The sequence below is a fragment of the Engystomops pustulosus genome, chromosome 2, assembly GCF_040894005.1.
Source record: "Engystomops pustulosus chromosome 2, aEngPut4.maternal, whole genome shotgun sequence".
In the NCBI taxonomy this organism is placed as follows: Eukaryota; Metazoa; Chordata; class Amphibia; order Anura; family Leptodactylidae; genus Engystomops; species Engystomops pustulosus.
The window spans coordinates 163446434-163467804 of NC_092412.1; the positions used below are offsets into that span (position 1 = coordinate 163446434).

The 21371-nt window shown below is 43.3% G+C and overlaps 1 protein-coding gene across 1 annotated transcript in view; it reads left to right on the forward strand.

Moving 5' to 3' along the window:
- Nucleotides 1-21371, forward strand: part of SCUBE3 (signal peptide, CUB domain and EGF like domain containing 3) — a 378535-nt gene that overhangs the window by 331114 nt on the left and 26050 nt on the right. Inside the window, exon 21 of the mRNA XM_072137190.1 lies at nucleotides 18844-18996. Within this exon, the coding sequence (XP_071993291.1) occupies nucleotides 18844-18996 (153 nt within the window). The remainder of the gene's footprint in view (nucleotides 1-18843; nucleotides 18997-21371) is intronic.

Sequence of the window (21371 nt, forward strand, 5' to 3'; positions counted from 1 at the left end):
CTGGACACGGCACAGTGTTTGGGGGCCCCTTGAGCCACACCGCTGTTATCTACCTTTCATGCTCTAAATGGTGACAATTTCATTTGATTTGAGTATATCACCACACGATTCTTTGGTGGTCTACTGTACCCCTCATAAGCCTGTTGTATACAGGCGAAACATGCCATGTAGGGTCTGCACCACATAAGAATATAACCTACTATAACCACGGTGTTGGTATTTCTCAAATGTAACCTAACATTTGAAGTAAATACACAGCCGCAGTTGCATTTACCCTTTCTTTCTAGTGTAGGGCTTTATGGCCGAGCACAGGGTTAGGTTCCTGACGGGGCGGCAGCTTCATAGGGCTGCAATCCCGTGATGAGGCTTTAGGGCATATTTAGAAACCCCCTCTTCCCTTTAGGGAATAATAGGACCCCAGGGGGAACCCGTGTGACACTTTGAGGCTATCCCCCTCCCCGGCCTCCATACGCTTAACCAACCTTGACTATACTTACCTCTTACTGTCCTTTCGGTGTTTCTCTCTCCACTTCTGTGGTTCGCTCCTTGTTCTCTTCCATCAATACCTACCTTGGAGAAGTGGAACGTTCAATAACTGCCCAACCGCCTGCAACATTGGACAGGCGTGCGGTGGATCACTTAGTTTTGGAGAACAACCAGGACTTGGATACATCATTCCAGTAACAAAGGTCACATGCTTTTTACATACACCTTATCTTGGGTGTTTTGCTGACTGGCATAGCCCCGTGAGGGCTGCTATCTCCTTTTCTTCCAAATATGATTGTGGATTTTTATCCTTGTACATTAGATTATATTAAAAGTTATGTTTTAAATGATCTTCTCACCTACTGTGTACTATTCAAATACCAAGAGCAGTATGACCAAAGGATTTATGATTAAACGTTAGGAAAACTAACAAATATAGCAGCAGAGCGGACCCCAAAAAAAAAAAGTCAATCAAAGTCCAGATTTAATAGTCCAATTCCTATACACTGGTGCATTGGTACGCTGCAATTACGAACATCTGGACAGCGGTAACAACAAACATAATATCACGATATTATGTAATGATCTCCCAGTACCATACAGCCAATGATAATTGAAGCTGCAGAGCTTATGGCAGCCTATCACAGGATGGTCTTTACAGCAGCACAGTGTTGGGTTGTAAACAACCTGGCTCCATACAGCTAAAGTTAGCCTACAATTAGAAAATTAAAGAAAATATAGAGCCCAACAGTGCTTCCAATGCAGCACACCTCTGCCAAACAGCGAATAGGCCAAAATTAACCTCAGGTTAGTAGATAAAATTATTAGATCAAGTTAGTAAATCAAGTTAGTAGATCAAGGCAGACATATAAGCCAGGTAACAGTGCCAAAACCTCTCACCAAACTGGAGAGCGACTCCTGGACATCAAGACATTAAACTTGGAATCTTTTAAGGCACCTTTTTGAAACCTTGCATGGGGAAGAATCCGTAGCTGCAGCCGACAGTCCGGTCGCGCCGTCTACATGGAATCAGCCCAGGCAACGCAGCTTGTGCAGTGAAGCCCGAAACCCCTCCACACGCAGCAGCGCTCTTCCGAACCAGGAGCCCCAGCACAGTCCGGACCCACTTCTTCTGACATAGGCTATATTTACTCCAGGCAGCCTGATGCAACAGAATGATGAGTCGCGGATGTTGGACTACGCATCGTGTGTCCTACTGCCCTTGGAGAGTTTTCCCCATTGAGGCACAAGGCGATGCCGACATGTGTATCCCTGCTTCCAACAAGGGCCTGCACGGAGAGGCTGACAGGGCGGTAGGTGGCTGTGCGACCTGACCTACGTCATGCCGTTACGCTCCCGATGCCTAACAACACCTATCATAATAGATATACCCTGGGACAGCAAAAGAGAAATAGACCTTCTACCCCGAGAAATGAGTGGAGGAATGATTATGCCGAGGAATTTCAATTGGCTAGTTACACCTTACAGAATAGGTTTGCCCCTTTATCAATACACAAGGAAAGTCCCAACCTTAACAAACTAAATTTTCTCCATCAGAAAATTGGGAATAGCCATCTAGACGGTATGAGAATAGGAAAAAGAAAACTAGACGAGGAGGGAGAAGGAAACAACAGGCTAGAGGTAAAGAGAACAAAAGAAATCTAGACAGCTCAGGGATTTTTAACCTTCGTTCCATTCAGATGTCTGAGGATCAAATAAAACTCCTGAGTAAGGGTATGAAGTATGCTACAGAATCTAAGCTGTTTACAAAAAAGGCCTTAGGCCTCACTGAGACTCATTAGTCATTAAAACTTCACTTTTATTGATGTTTATTTCTAAAAAGAGGTTGTGAGTTTCAACCACTTAGATGAAATTTTTAACTTGGACAAATGTCTGGCTTAAATTAAAATTATGCAGACCATCGTGGAGACTTTGTTGTGTGGTATACCCTAAGACTGGGAAGACTGTCTTTAGAATATCATAGGATCTTGGTATATGAACTTCAAAGGCCACTAGATGTCAGTATTGTGGTGTTAATTTGGTGTTGATCATCAGTTTTGTTTCACTGGTGGTGAAGCTACAATGTTGCAGCTCTCAGTTTCAATATTTGATACAATATCAATTTCTTAGATCCTCTCACATGCCATCTAATACACGCACATGACTCTAGTGTGACTACTTTGGATGCATGTGTAATCTCATGCCCAATACTCTACTTCGAAGTGAGCCAATACTTGTATTGTTTGCAGTTCGTATTCACTGCCAGTCAAATGGCTACACTCCAAAGATAATACGGATCCTATGTATCTAGTGTTCTCTTTTATGATAACGTTGAACCTATGTTAGTCTAACCCTGGTATTCATTCAGTCAATGTGGTCCACACACACACTTTATCTGCTGACTAAAAATTTGTTCACACTAACGCCCCCCCCGACATGTTTCACCACATTAGTGGCGTCCTCAGGGGTGCCGGGGCTAGAGTGTGCTCTCTCGAGCCAAGTTCCGGTTTTTAACACCTCCGTTTGTGTCGTCGCTATGTCGTCACTGTTTCCTCCCCTCATCTCTAACCTATAGCAACTACTGTTGCCAGTGGATTAGCCTATCCGTAAGGGAAAGCTGAGTAAGTGAGGGCATGATCGCACGCCCCCTCAGAGGAGACATACCCTGTCTATGCTCCAATCCCGTTCCAGCCTTCCACCTGTCATGGACACCTTCTGACGCGCGTGCGCAAAAACTTTGAAAAGTTAGTAAGTAAGTGGTTCAATGCGCACGCGCGAGGTGTCGGAATATCGCGACTAATAAGAATCTAAGCTGGATACATTTCAAACATATGTAGACATTAATAAATATGTGAGGAACATCAATTTGAAAAAATATTTCATGAATAGAAATTTGACCAATTCGAACACTAGTGCCAAGTTCACAAATTTGAAAAATAGAACTGATTTTATTCCACCACCTATGGGTAATAACGAATGTATCGACACCTTCAAATGTTTAGTGTTCATTTGAAAAAGGGTAATTGAAAAGACAATTTAACTAAAGAAGAAAGATCGGCATTAAAAGAACTAAGGGAGAATAACGATTTTATTATTTAAGAGTGGAAAAGGGGAGGGGGGGTGGTACTGTTAAATAAGATAGACTATGATAAGAAATGTATAGACAGCTAGAAGATACCCAAAATATAATAAACTAAGGGGAGATCCTACGAGTAAATATAAAAAAGATCTTACTGAGCTGCTAGACTAGGATAAGGAACAAGGGATTATTAATTAAAAAGAATTTGTATATTTGAATATACACATGCTTAAAATACCGGTAATATATTATTTGCCCAAGGTCCATAGAGACCGTCAAAATCCTCCAAGATGACCAATAGTCTCGGGGATAAACTCTGTCACTTGTCACTTGGGGGAATATGGGGACATACACATTCAAAAAATATGCGTTCGTATCTTAGGGATTCCCAACACCTGATAGAAATCTTAAAGGATGTGAAGGTGGGCCAAGACAGAGATATTATCCTGTGCTCGTGCGATGTATCTGCACTTTATACGTCTATACCCCAAAAGTTAGGCATTAGAGCTATAAAAGAAAAGCAGGATGGGTTAATGGAGATTGACTGGCAGAAAAGATACTTTTTGTTAGAAGAAATAAAATTTTGTTTAGATCACAATTATTTTTGGTTCGACGACTGTTTCTATATACAGGTTGGCGGAACGGCTATGGGAGCTAAATTTGCCCTGTCTTTTGCTAACTTGGACATGGAGAAGTGGGAAGAAGAATTTATTTTTGGCACAAGAAATTTATTTAACGACAATATTATTTTATTTAAGCGTTATATCGATGATTGCATTATAATTTGGAAGGGTACACATAAAGAATTAGAGGAAAAAGGTGAAGAAAGTATACATTTTTTGGATCTAGAATTATTTTGAGAGGATAAAGAGTAAAAAAAATTTTAAGCGGTAGATGTGAACAGTTTTATTCAATTTGATAACTGTCATCATAGATCCTGGATAAATAATTTCCCTAAAACTGTACAAAAGAGCACGATAAAAACGCACAAATAGAGATTATTAAAGATAGATTTAGAGAAAGGGGTTACCATGAGGAGTTGTATAATGAAAAGGTAAAGTCGATTTTATTTAAAGGAAACCTACCACTTAAAAGTGGTAGGTTTATACACATATACATGGCACCAGCTCAGGGTGAGCTGGTGCCAGAGCATATTTTTGTTAAGGGAATAAAGCCCCTATGTTAGAATTATAAGTTATATTAACTTATAACTCGGCGCACCGCACTTGGGCCCAGCGCACCATGCGCGCGCCCGTGCGCCAGATTCTGAAACAGGCCGTGCTAAGTTGCGCAGGCGCGCGTGTGTCGGAGAGCTCGGTGACGTCACCGGCTCTCCTGCACTTCAGAATCCGGCGCAAGCACGGGCGCGCATGGTGCGCCGAGCCCAAGTGCGGTGCGCCGAGTTATAAGTTAATATAACTTATAATTCTAAGATAGGGGCTTTATTCCCTTAACAAAAATATGCTCTGGCACCAGCTCACCCTGAGCTGGTGCCATGTATATGTGTATAAACCTACCACTTTTAAGTGGTAGGTTTCCTTTAAGCACTGGCACATCTTAAAGGGTGATCCAATAACAGGGTCACACCGTTCTGAAAAACCACAAACCATTTTTTGTAGAGTTATGTGAGAACTGTAACAACATCTCGCAATAAATTATACATAGAAAATTTGTACACTGTGGTAAGTACAAGGCATGTACGGAAATCAGACAAACTAGAAAATCACAAGGAAATAATCCAGAGATAAATGGACACAAAATCACATTAAAAAGCGAAATGAGCTGCGATACTACTAATGTAGTTTTTCAAATAGCTTGATGCTCGGACTTAGGGGATTAAAAGCAGAGGAACAACTAACAAGGCCCACTCCCAATTGGCCAAAGAATACACACAAAACAAAGAAAATTTTAGCACTCTACTCCATTGCACATCTGTATTTGATCCACAGAACAGTCTCAACAACTCTCAGAATGGTTAAAAATTAAGGAGTTCCTCTGTAATTCCTCCTGGCTCTCTGTATGTTTCCTGCGGTGGTCTCTGCTATGGACCTCGTTCCACTAACGTGTCTGGAAATCCTATGCTGGAAATTTAGTACAGATAGTGCAGATTACCGGGGTAAACGAGTAAAATCTCTTTATTGTCATATAGTCACAGAAATATGTTTTTAAAAGCACGTATCACATTAAAGTCCATACGGACGCCAAACACCTTGCCTGACCTAGGTTTCACCCTCTCTGGCTTCTAAAGCATAATACTGCATCCTAGGCTTCACTTAGTGCCTGTTTAATTGCATTGTAACCAATAGTATACAGAGTATGCTTACTCTTACATTAGAAACACAGTTATTCGTGGTGCACAGTTTGCTCCTTGAGGAGCTACTCACGGTATAAGACCGGTCCACACAGTCTTAGAGAAAGTCCACAGAAATAGAGAAAATAATTTCACTATGACCGGAGCTCCCAATATTATTCTTCTCATTCGTTATTCCATCTTTAACCTCTTACCAACATGTGACTTAAACCATGCATTACAATGTGCTATCAGCACATTGTAATGTATGAGGAGTAAAATCCCCATATACTGCCATACTGTAGTATGGTAGTATATGATAGGATCGTACAGACACCCTAGGGTTAAAGTACCCTAGGGAGTCTGAAAAATATTAAAATTAAAAATAAAAAAAGTTTTAAAAAAATTATAATAAAAAAGCCAAAAAATTCAAATCACCCCCCTTTCCCTAGAACTGATATTAATATAAATAAACAGTAAAAATCATTAACACATTAGGTATCGCCGCGTCTGAAAATGCCGGTCTATCAAAATATGATAGCGGTTTTTCACTGCGTTTAACCCCGTAACGGAAAATCGCGTCCAAAGTTGAAAATGGCACTTTTTTGCCATTTTTAAAAAAATATAAAATTCGATAAAAAGTGATCAAAAGGTCGCACAGTCCTAAAAATTATAACATTGTAAATGTCATCAAAATCCGCAAAAAACAACAGTTATTAGCCCCAGAAGATGGCAAAATCTCAAAAAAAAATTTTGTACAGGAGGTTTTAATTTTTTTAAATGTATGAAAACATTATAAAACCTATATAATTTTTTTCCCGTTTCCTAGTACACGGCATGGAATATTAAATACCACCATTTTGAAGTGTAATTTGTTATGCAGAAAATAAGCCATCACAGCTCTGTACATGGAAAAATAAAAAAGTTACAGATTTTTGAATGTGGGAAAGAAAAATGAAAACGCAAAAACGAAAAAGGGCTGCGGCAGGAAGGGGTTAACCACCGATGAATGGCACTAATCCAGTTTCTCCTGCTGAAAGTATGTCATCATTCAGAATAGCACCATCGCACTTTCATTATCCTCCTTTAATTATATTGTAGCTGGAAGAAAATATGCAGGCAGATGGTGTGGTACGTTCCCACAAAGTGAAAATTTATTTAAGTTCATTATACTCACAAGAGTCAATGAAAAATGACCATATCACACCTCAAATAACGGGACCCTAGCTTTCCTGACCTGTCCGTTGCTCAGCAACGCCCCGGAAGAAGCCTTGTCGGCGAAACCCTGGATCGGGCGGACAGGAAAGCTAGCGTCCGGTTATTTGACTTGTGATATGCGCAAATCTATGGACTTAATAATAAATTCCTTATGTGGGGCTAATTGTTGGTGGTCCCTCTCGATACACCTCCTAATTACTTCCACCCCTTGTTCTTGTGGAATAGAGGTATACAGAGAGGTGACATCACAACTGCAAAGCAGGACAGTCTGGCCTTTTAAATCCAATGTCTGTACTAAGTCGATAATCCGTTGAGAATCCCTTAAGTAGGAACACATCTTAGTGATATGCCTTTGGAGAAAAAAATCTATATATTCAGATAATCGACTCGTGAGGGAGTTGACTCCCGAGAGGATTGGTTGACAGTGGTTGAAGAGCAAGCGTGATTGGCGGATCCTAAAGGGTTGGAGAGGGGGCGTGTAGGGAACTCACTTATTGATTGGCCTTCCAGCCTATCTTTGTGATTGGCCCAATGTAGAGGTTGTGATGTGGGATTGTCCTGCAGGATCAGCGGGACTCCTACAAGTATTTATTACAATGTAGCTAACAACTAATGTAAGAGTAAGCATACTTTGTATACTATTGGTTACAATGCAATTAAATTGGCACTAAGTGAAGTCTAGGATGCAGTATTTATGCTTTATAATTATTATGGCAACCTTTTAGGGGATCGAGTTGCGATCTCGTTATTTGGAGATATGTGTTAAGTGCAATATGCTAACTGTCGTGAGAACTAATTATGTACTTATTTTTATGGTGCTTCTTTGATATGTGTACAGTGAATGCAATTTTGGCTGATTCAATTCGATGTACTTTTGCAACCAATGAACTCCGGACATTGCGTCAGACATCAGGCCCCGGAAGAAGCCAGAGAGGGCGAAACCTAGGTCAGGCAAAGTGTTTGGCGCCGTATGGACTTTTATGTGATGCATGCTTTTAAAAAAATATTTTTGTGAGTATATGACAATAAAGAGCTTTTACTCGTTTACCTCGGTAATCCGCACTATCTGTACTAAATTTCCAGCATAGGATCTTCGTGGATTTCCAGACACGTTAGTGGAACGAGGTCCATAGCAGAGACCACCGCAGGAAACATACAGAGAGCCAGGAGGAATTACTGAGGAACTCCTCAATTTTTAACCATTCTGAGAGTTGGTAAGACTGTTCTGTGGATCAAATACAGAAGGCTATGTGCACTGGAGTAGAGCTCTAACATTTAGGCTACATTCACACGATGTATGCCCGCCGTACCATAGTACGGCGGGCATGCATCGGCGCTGCGGATCCATAGGGAGATACAGCGCATGGCGCCGTATCACGGGAAAAGATGGGACATGTCCTATCTTTTCCCGGGCTACGGAGTGGTACGGTGCCGCGAGCCCATAGAAATGTATGGGGGACTTATATCGGCCGTACATACGTCGGCCGTATATACGTCCCCCATACATGTGTGTGAATGTAGCCATACTCTGTTTTGTACTAATGTAGTTTATCTGATGGTCTGCTTGTGTGACATGGTATATATAGGAAGGAGGGGCAAAAACTCAAAACTAGGATTGCCGACCACTGCAGAAATATAAGGAAGGCTGTGACTAGTCACAGTGTGTCTGCACGTTTTAGGACAACACACAATTCAGATCCGAAGGGATTGTGTTTTTGGGCCAGCACACTGGCGGGGAGAACACATAAATATCAAAGAAGGGAGAATATTGGATACATAGGTTGGGGACACTGACACCTGGGGGATTAAATATAGATTTTGAATTAAAATGTTTCCTAAAAGAAGTTTAAAAAAACTGATAAAGGTGGTAAGATTATTTGTAGAAGAAATAAGTGGAGATGTATAAGAATAAAAAAAGCTATATATAACTTTAGAATTTAAATATGGGCACAGTATATGTGTAAAAGAGGTATTGTTTGGTCTTTGGGGAGGTGCAATAGGTTTTGTATAAACTAAATACTCGGCATACAGATATCAATATGACAAAAGTGTGTTTTATTGGGGCATATTTACATAAATTTGGGAGTAATAACAGAATATTTTTGTGGTGGGAGATATATAGAAGATAGAGGATCCATGCAAAATTGAGATAATTAGTTTGAAGGTCTATAGAAATAGGAGGCTCTGTGTGCGATAGGAACAATAACGTGAGATAAAGGTAAGAATGAATAGTACCGCTAGAGGAATAAATAGGACTATTCATATAAAGAATAGAGCTTTGTAGGACTTAGGAGGTGTGTATGGAAGTAAAGCCGTGATAGGTTTTCATAAAGAAACCTCAGAGTACCTGATTGGACAGACTCCGATCAGTCCTGAAATGCTAGGAGGTGTGTCAAATTATGAGATCAGGATAGGTCCATATGAAGGAACCGTTGAGTAGCCGATTGGATAGAAGGGAAGTACTCCGATTGGCTTAGGAGAGTGAGTGATGGGGGAGGAATGTCGCATAGGGGACCATTGATAAGAGGTATCAAAATCCCTGACATGAATCCGATTGGCTGGTAAGACTAAGCGTAAATAGCGTGATTTATGAATGGAATAGGAATCATGCAATACTAGATAGGGTAGATTTTTGATAATACTACCTATAGAGGTTTAGAATTATGGCTCACAATCACCACAGTTTGGATTTTATTTATAAATGTTGTGTATAATGTTATTTTATAATATTTTGTGCTTTGTATTATGAATTTTATGTGGGACTATAATGGTCAATGTGGAGCTTAAATAGCAATGGGACTGGTCACTAGTAACGCCCTGGAAGAAGCCTTCTTTTGCGAAACCCAGGGTCGGGCAACTAGAAGCTAGCTTCCCATGTGGAGATTTTATATGTGCATTTTTAATGATTGTTTGTGAGTATAACTTTTATTGAATAAATCTTGAATGTTAAGAACCTACTATGCTATACACAAAAAACGCAGCAGTAGTTTTCTGAATGGTGATTTATTCATCGGAAGATTCAGAGATTTATACTGAAAGAAAAAGACCAATTGTTTTATTGAAAAGGATTAAGTAAGCTATAGTATAATATTTTTAGATAATTCTGTACTTTTATAATTATGTAACAGTTTGTTTCCATGCCCACAGCTTGGTGGTTTTGATCCCCAGTGTTCCTATCAATATCAGACATGTGTGTTATGTTTTTATGTGTGTTAACCTGATAAAGGTGTAATAAAGGTGTAATCCCTACCCCGCAAGTAACCTATTTCAAAGGATACTTTGGGTTATTTTTATGATGGAATCACAGCCTTGCATGGTACTCCAATTTTCCACTCATCCCAGACTGGGATCCACAACAGTTAATACTGCAGGGGTGATGCCCACTATTGATGCCATTATTGGGGCTTTTTACATTGCATAACCCCAAAAGGTAGAGTTCAGCTTTTCATTGCATTATTAACATGCTATTTTATTTACCATATATACTCAAGTATAAGCCGAGTTTTTCAGTGCTGACCCACGCAGTCCTTTTCTCCCCATAGCACCTTTTTGGGTTCCCGGATGGGCGGGCAGATGCACTTAAATGCAATCTGCCAGCACAGAAAGCTTGACACAGTAGCGTTGCCACCTGCTGACGTCATAGTCTCTGTGATGGCAGATCGGGCCCTGAAGAAGTGCTGTGGGGAGAAGAGGACTAGAGTTAGAGTACTAACTTAATTTTTTTATAGGGAACTCTACTGGGCATTATACTAATGGGGGCACTCTGCTGGACATTATAATAATTGGATGAGATGCCGTTGACATTATATTAATTGGAGGGGCTTCTGTGAACATTTCATTCATGAGGGGAGACTACTGGACTTTTATTGATGAGGGGGAACTACTGGACACTTTATTGAAGTGTAGCAGCTAGATTTCCCATCATCTTATACTCAAGTAATAGGGTAAATATCTCAAATTTGCCTTATGAGTGTTTTTACTAGAGATGAGCGAACATACTCGTCCGAGCTTGATGCTCGTTCGAACATTAGCGTACTCGAAACTGCTCGTTGCTCGGACGAATACTTCGCCCGCTCGAGAAAATGGCATCTCCCGCCGTTTTGCTTTTTGGCGGCCAGAAACGGAGCCAATCACAAGCCAGGAGACTCTGCACTCCACCCAGCATGACGTGGTACCCTTACACGTCGATAGCAGTGGTTGGCTGGCCAGATCAGGTGACCCTGGAATAGACTAGCCCCTGCCTGCGCTGCTCGGATCATTCTGTGTCTGGATGCCGCTAGGGAGAGAGCTGCTGCTGGTCAGGGAAAGCGTTAGGCTGTTCTATTAGAATAGTGTTAGGCAGGAGTGATTCTACAAGAACCCAACAGCCCTTCTTAGGGCTACAATAACGTTATACATTTTTTTTTTTTATTTGCAGCTAGTACCATATTGTGAGGAATTTGCAGGGGGACTTGCTACCGTTGTGTTTAGCTCTTAGTGACACACATATCCACCTCAAACACCAAAGTGGGAAAATTTATTAGGGGTTTGATTTCAATTAGGCACAGTCTGCCATTTACTTTTTATTTTACGTTTATTTTTTCATAACTCAGCATCATCTCATCTGGCATAGCAGTGTGCTTTCATACTTGGCTAGAAAATAGCCATAGGAGAATCCAAACGGCTTACTTAGGCCTACAATAGCGTTATATATTTTATTTCTGGTTGATCTGCTGGTGGCTGTCCTTGCTGCAGTGCATCTACTACCATATTGTGAGGAATTTGTAGTGAGACTTGCGACCGTTGTGTTTAGCGCTTAGTGACGCACATATCCATCGCAAAGACCGAAGTGGGAAAATTTATTAGGGGTTTGATTTCAATTAGGCACAGTCTGCCATTTACTTTTTATTTTACGTTTATTTTTTCATAACTCAGCGTCATCTCATCTGGCATAGCAGTGTGCTTTCATACTTGGCTAGAAAATAGCCATAGGAGAATCCAAACGGCTTACTTAGGCCTACAATAGCGTTATATATTTTATTTCTGGTTGATCTGCTGGTGGCTGTCCTTGCTGCAGTGCATCTACTACCATATTGTGAGGAATTTTTAGTGAGACTTGCGACCGTTGTGTTTAGCGCTTAGTGACGCACATATCCATCGCAAAGACCGAAGTGGGAAAATTTATTAGGGGTTTGATTTCAATTAGGCACAGTCTGCCATTTACTTTTTATTTTACGTTTATTTTTTCATAACTCAGCGTCATCTCATCTGGCATAGCAGTGTGCTTTCATACTTGGCTAGAAAATAGCCATAGCAATAGGATAGCATCGTTTGGTTTTAAAAACTAAAAACCACAAAAAAAAAACCACAAAAAAAAGTTAAAAAAAAATTAAAGTTATAACTTTCATTTTCAAAATGTTTAACCCGAGGGCTAGGGGTAGAGGAAGAGGGCGGGGACGTGGGCGTTCAACTACTGCAGGGGTCAGAGGCCGTGGTCCGGGGCGGGGTGAGACACCACCTGCTGATGAGGGAGCAGGGGAACGCCGCAGAGCTACACTCCCTAGGTTCATGTCTGAAGTTACTGGGACTCGTGGTAGAGCACTGTTGAGGCCAAAACAGTGCAAACAGGTGATGTCGTGGATTGCCGACAATGCTTCGAGCAATTTGTCCACCAGTCAGTCTTCCACGCAGTCCACCCATGTCACCGAAATCTCCTGCACCTCAGCCTCCTCCCCCCCCAGTCTGCCCCCTCCCAGGAAAATTTGGCATTTGAACCGGCATACTCTGAGGAACTGTTTTCTGGACCCTTCCCACAGTCACAAACCACTTGTCCGGTTGCTGCTGAGCAATTTTCCGATGCCCAGGTTTTCCACCAGTCGCAGTCTGTGGGTGATGATGACCTTCTTGACGTAGCGGAAGAAGTGTGTAAAGAGGTGTCCGACGATGAGGAGACACGGTTGTCAGACAGTGGTGAAGTTGTTGTCAGGGCAGGAAGTCCGAGGGGGGAGCAGACTGAGGGATCGGAGGATGATGAGGTGACAGACCCAAGCTGGGTTGAGAGGCCGGGTGAACACAGTGCTTCTGAGACTGAGGAGAGTCTTCGACCAGAACAGGTTGGAAGAGGCAGTGGTGGGGCCAGACGGAGAGGCAGGGCCAGAGCAGGTGCATCAGCGCCAAATGTGTCACGTAGTGAAGCTCCCGTGGCGAGGGCTCCCGCGGCGAGGGCTAAATTTTCAGAAGTCTGGAGGTTCTTTAAGGAAACACCGGATGACCGACGGACTGTGGTGTGCAACCTTTGCCAAACCAGGATCAGCAGGGGTTCCACCACTACTAGCTTAACTACCACCAGTATGTGCAGGCATATGAATGCTAAACACCCCACTCAGTGGCACCAAGCCCGTTCACCTCCGGCCGTGCACACCACTGCTCCTTCCCCTGTGTCAGCTGATAGTCAGCCCCCTGCCCAGGACCCTGGCACAAAAACCCCATCGTCGCCTCCACGATCCTCCACAGCATCCACCAGCGTTCAGCTCTCCATACCCCAGACGCTGGAGCGGAAACGGAAATATAGTGCAACCCACCCGCACGCCCAAGCCCTTAATGTCCACATCTCCAGATTGCTTAGCCTGGAGATGCTGCCCTATAGGCTAGTAGAGACCGAGGCCTTTCGCAACCTCATGTCGGCGGCCGCCCCTCGGTATTCGGTCCCCAGCCGCCACTACTTTTCCCGATGTGCCGTCCCAGCCCTGCACCAGCACGTGTCAGACAACATCATCCGTGCCCTGACCAACGCTGTTTCTGACAAGGTCCACCTGACCACGGACACGTGGACGAGTGCTGCCGGGCAGGGCCACTATATATCGCGGACAGCACATTGGGTTAACTTGGTGGAGGCTGGGACCGAGTCTGACCCTGCGGCTGGTCATATACTGCCGACGCCGAGGATTGCGGGGCCTACCTCGGTCCAGGTCTTTCAGGCCTACTATGCCTCCTCCTCCTCCCACCCCTCCTCCACCTCCTCCTCCGAACTACCATCCGTGGGCATGGCGCCATCAGTCGCTAGCTCTAGGCACAGCAGCAGTGCCGTCGCTAAGCGACAGCAGGCGGTGCTCAAACTGCTGAGCCTGGGCGATAAAAGGCACACCGCCCAAGAACTATTACAGGGCATCACGGCGCAGACTGATCTGTGGCTGGCACCACTGAACCTGAAGCCAGGCATGGTTGTGTGTGACAATGGCCGTAACCTGGTGGCGGCTCTGCAACTCGGCAGACTGACACGTGTGCCGTGCCTGGCCCATGTGTTAAATCTGATAGTTCAGCGTTTCCTCAAGACATACCCCAATCTGTCTGATTTGCTCACGAAGGTGCGCCGCATCTGTGCGCATTTCAGGAAGTCCAGCACAGATGCTGCCACTCTCAGGGCAGCGCAGCGCCGCCTCCAACTGCCCGCTCACCGACTGTTGTGCGACGTGCCCACGAGGTGGAATTCAACATTAACCATGTTATCCAGAGTTTACCAGCAGCGCAGAGCGATTGTAGACTACCAGATGTCAACTTCCACCAGAACTGGTAGTCAGGTCAGTCAGCTTCCTCAAGTCTACAATGAGGAGTGGACGTGGATGTCTGATATCTGTCAGGTGCTGAGTAACTTCGAGGAGTCAACACAGATGGTCAGTGGCGATGCCGCCATCATCAGCCTCACCATCCCGCTGCTTGGCCTGTTGAAAAACTCTCTGATCAGCATGAAGTCAGAAGCTTTGCGCTCGTCACAAGAGACGGGGGAAGAAGATTCCCTTGTTGATAGCCAAAGCACCCTTAGGTCTGTTTCTCAGCGCATATCGGAGGAGGTGGAGGTGGAGGAGGAAGAGGAGGAGAATGTTGGCGAGACACAAGAGGGGACCATTGTTCAGTCCTTCACTGTTCAGCGTGTATGGGCAGAAGAAGAGGAGTTGGAGGAGTTGGAGGAGGAGGAAATGGACAGTCAGGCCAGTGAGGGGAGTGAATTCTTGCGCATTGGTACTCTGGCGCATATGGCAGATTTCATGCTAGGCTGCCTATCCCCTGACCCTCGCGTTCAAAGAATTTATTCCAGCACCGATTACTGGGTATTCACTCTCCTGGACCCACGGTACAAGCAAAATCTTTCCACTCTCATCCCTGGAGAGGAAAGGAGTGTGAGAATGCATGAATACCAGCAGGCCCTGGTGCACAAGCTGAAACAGTATTTCCCTTCTGACAGCGCTAGCGGCAGAGTGCGTAGTTCTGCGGGACAAGTAGCGAGGGAGAGTAGGCGAGCAGGCAGCTTGTCCAGCACTGGCAAGGGTACGCTTTACAAGGCTTTTGCCAGCTTTATGTCACCCCAGCAAGACACTGTCACCTGTCCCCAGTCTCGGCAGAGTAGGGCTGATCTTTACAGAAAGATGGTGAGGGAGTACGTAGCTGACCATACCATCGTCCTAAATGATCACACAGCTCCCTACAACTACTGGTTTTCAAAGCTGGACATGTGGCACGAACTGGCGCTGTACGCCTTGGAGGTTCTTGCCTGCCCGCTAGCGTGTTGTCCGAGCGGGTTTTCAGTGCAGCTGGTGGCATCATCACCGATAAGCGTACACGCCTGTCGACTGACAGCGCTGACAGGCTGACGCTTATTAAGATGAATAAAGCCTGGATTTCTCATAATTTCCAATCTCTACCAGGTGAAGGAAGCTCAACCTGAATAATTTATGCACTCCTCCTCCTCATTGTCCTCCTTCTCCTCCTCTTTGTACACTAAAGCAGAGGAAACTGGCTATTTTTTGACAGGGCCCACTGGCTCTAGCTATAGTACTTTATGCATTTAATTTTTCTGGAGGGCCATCTACCCGGTCCTCTGTTTTAAACAATTTTTTGGACTGCCACATACAGGCACTCAATCTATTCAATTTTTCTGGAGGGCCACCTACCTGCTCCTCTGGTTTGAAAACTTTTTTGGACTGCCACATACAGGCACTCAATCTATTTAATTTTTCTGGAGGACCACCTACCTGCTCCTCTGGTTTGAAAACTTTTTTGGACTGCCACATACTGGCACTCAATCTATTCCATTTTTCTGGAGGGCCACCTACCTGCTCCTCTGGTTTGAAAACTTTTTTGGACTGCCACATACAGGCACTCAATCTATTTCATTTTTCTGGAGGGCCACCTACCTGCTCCTCTGGTTTGAAAACTTTTTTGGACTGCCACATACAGGCACTCAATCTATTTCATTTTTCTGGAGGGCCACCTACCTGCTCCTCTGGTTTGAAAACTTTTTTGGACTGCCACATACAGGCACTCAATCTATTTCATTTTTCTGGAGGGCCACCTACCTGCTCCTCTGGTTTGAAAACTTTTTTGGACTGCCACATACAGGCACTATCCAAATTGAATTGTCTCCATAGCAGCCTCCACACATTGTCTCCATTGCTACCTCCAAAAGTCGTCCATATAGCTGCCTCCATACATCGTCCCCTTATCAAACGAGCTGTGTCAGGCAGAATTTTGGGTTGTTTTCATGGCTTCCACAACAAACTTGTTAACTTTGTCGCCACCCTGCTGTGTAATCCACAAAATATACTGGCAAACTTTTATCATTTACCGATATTATTTCAGCGCTTCTTGCGCATCTGTTTACATTCCCCTCACCCGCCATATCCTAAACTTATAAGAACGCTACTACACTTGATCTTATACAAAAGGTTCTTAGAAGTGCTGTTTGGGGAGTAGCCTAGAGACAGGGGCTTGGATTGGCGAAAGCTCGCCTGGCAGCGGAGCGCCAGCTCCATCCCAAGATCCAACTAACATAGTTTTAACTGCAGCACCTTTAATCTACTACTAGTTCACTGCCTCCATACATGGTCCCCTTATCAAACGAGCTGTGTCAGGCAGAATTTTGGATTGTTTTCATGGCTTCCATGTTAACTTTGTCGCCACCCTGCTGTGTAATCCACAAAATATACTGGCAAACTTTTATCATGTACCGATATTATTTGAGCGCTTCTTGCTCACCTCCTTTGGTTCCTCTCTGCCACCCATTGGTTTGAAGCCTGAGTCCATTTAGGGTATGTCGCCATGCCACTCTCTAGCCTGCCGCTGCTGCCGCTGCCTCTGCATGCCGTCCCCTATAGTGTCAGGGTCAATTATTGGATGTTTTAGATGCTATCTAGCTTCATTCTGTCACTCTGCCATGGCCATGCTGTTGCCCATAATTTTGGCATAATGGTGCGTTTAAGCAGCCTCAGAGGCATCCATGCATGCTGCCCCTGCTGTTTCCTGTCCATTTCCGTGGTGTTTCCATCCTTTTCTGAGGTTTCCAGGTGTTTGGCCAAGCTTCCCTGTGCAGAGCCTTGGTCCCCTTTAAAAATGCTCGAGTCTCCCATTGACTTCAATGGGGCTCGTTATTTGAGACGAGCACTCGAGCATCGGGAAAAGTTCGTCTCGAATAACGAGTACCCGAGCATTTTAGTGCTCGCTCATCTCTAGTTTTTACCCCTTCAAGCACTGAGGTCACAGCGGGACACAGGGCAACTTTCGTGATTAACCGGTTCGCGACCGCCGGGTCGCGCTGCATGGAGAGGGCTCATGGGCTGAGCCCTCTCCATAGCCGGGAAGTCTTTGCTGCATATTGCTAGCACCGATCGCGGGTGTTTTCGCAGCGGCTATTTCGTTTTAACCCCTTCATTACAATGTGCTGATAGGAGGAATAGGATAGGAGGAGGAAAATCCCCATATACTGCCATACTGTAGTATGGCAGTATAGCATAGGATCGATCAGACAACCTAGGGTTAAAGTACCCTAGGGAGTCGGAAAAATAGTATAAATAAAAATAAAAAAAAGTTAAAAAAAAAAAATTATAATAAAATTTCAAATCACCCCCCTTTCCCTAGAACTGGCATAAATATAAATAAACAGTAAAAATCATAAACACATTAGGTATCGACGCGTCCGAAAATGCCCAATCTATCAAAATATGATAACGGTTTTTCAATGCGTTTAACCCCGTAACGGAAAATAGCGCCCAAAGTCAAAAATGGCACTTTTTTGCCATTTTGAAAAATATAAAAAAATAAATAAAAAGTGATCAAAAGGTCGTACAATCCTAAAAAGGATATCAAAATATTATCAAATTTCGCAAAAAATGACACCACCCACAGCTCCGTACAACAAAGTATACAAAAGTTATTAGCGCCAGAAGTTGGCAAAATCAAAATAATTATTTTTGTACAGGAGGTTTTAATTTTTGTAAATGTATGAAAACATTATAAAACCTATACAAATTTGGTATCCCCTTAATCGTACCAACCCAAAGAATAAAGTAGACATGTCATTTGGGGCGCTCAGTGAAAGACGTAATATCCAAGCCCACAAGAAAGTGGCGCAAATGCGTTTTTTCACCATTTTCATTGCATTTGGAATTTTTTTCCCGCTTCCGAGTACATGGCATGGAATATTTAATACCATCACTATGAGGTGCAGTTTGTTACGCAGAAAACAAGCCGTCACACAGCTCTTTACGTGTAAAAATAAAAAAGTTATAGATTTTTGAAGGTGGGGAGTGAAAAATGGACATGAAAAAACAGGAAAGGGCCCGGTCCTTAACCGGTTAATATCAATATTTTCCTATATAAAGCACACTTGACTTTTAATTAGTAATTTCTAGCAATAGGTTTCATCAATGAGGTTAAAAATCTTTGTTAGAAATTACTGTCTCTATCCAAATTAACAAAACTGCTGTTTATAATTAATATTCTATTATTTTTCTTTATACAGCTTCTCCTTCCTCCATTACCACCTACGAGACTTGTCAGACTTATGAACGCCCAATTGCCTTCACAGCACGTTCACGCAAATTATGGGTCCACTTTAAAAGTAATGAGGTTAATAGTGCTCGTGGTTTCCAAGTGCCATATGTGACATATGATGGTAAGAAAAATATGGTGGATTTTCATATTACACTTCAAAACAAAAAAAATAGCATAAAAAAGGAATTAAATTACGGTAAACTAGATGTGGGAATGCTAATATATGTATTGTAGGTGATTCCAATATGAAAGAATATGTTCATTGGGAATATACATTTGAAAGGAAGCTCTAATACCCTTTTGAGCTTCTTCTGGCCTGACTTTGAGGTATAGTTTGGAATAGAGACATACAGGTTCCACATGTATCCTGTAGCACACAGATATGGTATTTTGCCCTATAAATCCTGCAAAATCTTTGGATGGGTTCACAAGTTTTATTTCAGTTGCAACTCAATTCAAATGCAATTTGGAGGGATTTGGCTCGATTTCACTGAAATGCATGTGATCAGGAATGAGCACCACATGTTTTCCTGAAGGATTCCCATCTTCTATATTATACACCACGGCTCAGGCTTTTCAAAACCAACTCCTTCCCTCAACACAGACTCTGCAAGTAGAAGCAATACAGTCATAATAAAATAAAGTACCGAATCCTCAGCATAAGACTACAGTTCATTCCTGATCAGGAACATCAAACCTAGCAAGATACTTACATAGGTAAGTTGTAACATCAAAGACAGACTACAATATTTACAAACAAACTACAACATTTACAGACAAAATTATTAATTAAATATCAGTTGATTTACAATGTATGACAGGATTCATGAGAAAATGCTTATTTCCCCCAAGTCTCCACGGCGGCCGTACTGGAGGGAAACCCCCGCCGACCTAGACAAGAAACTAATACCATGGAAGCCTTTAAAGCATCCCTCCTCCTGCATTACCTCTGTTTTAGTTTCCTGTCCCCGCAGGATGCTGGGAGCCGCAGTTGGAGTGCCTTCGGTACAGCCGGATGCCGTTTAAGCTTCCATGCCGCACAATGCATGCACAAGCTTTCCATTGGGAGAGGGCAACATGAGGATTCTGGGGATCCTAGCAGAATAATGCCTTCCCCAGTTTCTAGACATAAAAACTCAGATTAGAGTTGGCCCCAGAATTCCCTCTACCGCCGTGTGTGGTTTAAGGCCAGGGGTGCAGGATTCAGCACGGTATGCACATGGAGGATTCCCAAGGGTCAAGGAATGCATCCTGCTCCCTGGATGAGGTAAGGGCTCAGCCACCTTGCCTTGCCCTGACATCTGATTGACTGGCTATTTCTAGGGGGGGAAATAGAACCTGAGTTTTGGAGGCAAATTTGAAATTTAAGGTGCCCGGGTCTTCTAAACTAGTGCATTATTACTCTCTATATGTGCTGTAGGCTACTCTGGGCTTGTTTGATGGTGATAATGTCTCCTCCGGTTGAAGCCCCAGTACCTCCTAAGCCTATGGATCCTGCTGTGGCTCCCAGGCCAGTTAGTCCCTCCTTGGGTTTACTCTAAGACAAGCAGCCTTATTTTGTATGCAGGTATCAATATGTTGCTTTTATTATTTTGGCAGTAAAGTCATCTTCTAAGACTATTCCAGCCTGTTTAAAAAAAACCTATCCTCCTCCTATATTTTAAACCGCTATTCAAAAAGAGAGAAAATTGTCACAGATGAGTCTTGGAGCTTGTGCTCCAGTAGTTATTCCACCGACGGCTTTGGAACCAGAGGAAGGTGAAGCAGAAGGTTCAGAAGGCTCCTTAGAGCCTTCAGGGTGGCAATGGGTCTGGAGGATATTAAAGAAACATTATCTGTACAGTTTCAGAAGTTTTAAGGCGTGGGAGAGAAAAGACACAGAGTTTTCCCCCTTCATTAGAATTTGGAACCTATGATAAAGAAAGAATGGAATGACCCATACAGGAGAACTAATGTTTCAAAGGCCTTCAAGCAAAAATACCCTTTTGCTGAGGAAGACTCAACTTCCTGAGATAGCATTCTGAAATTAGAATCTCAAAGAAAACATCTCCCCCTTTTGAGGATATGGGTTTCTTACATGACCCTATGGACAAAAAAAGCAGAGTGGTTTCCCAAAAAAGCCTGGGAGAACATGAATGCAATGTTTAGGCCTATCTAGTAGCTACCTGTACGACCAGAACCCTTAATATCAGGCTAGGTCAATTGGAGAGTCACATCGCTGAGGGTATCCCCAGAGAAAAAATTCTTGCCTCCCTTTCATTGCTCAAACAAGGGGGTACAAGGTGTCAGAACTTGTGTCACCTTGCCGGGGAGATTTTTCAAATGGGCAGAGAAGAATCTTACCTCCCTTACTGCCTTGCACCTAAAAGGGTCAGAAAACAATATGGCAGACTTCCTGAGTCACATAACTTTGAAACAGGGAGAATGTTGCAACTCAAAAAGGGGGTCTATCTCTTTAGACCTGTTTGCAAATTGAGTAAATTGTTAGTTTCCAGC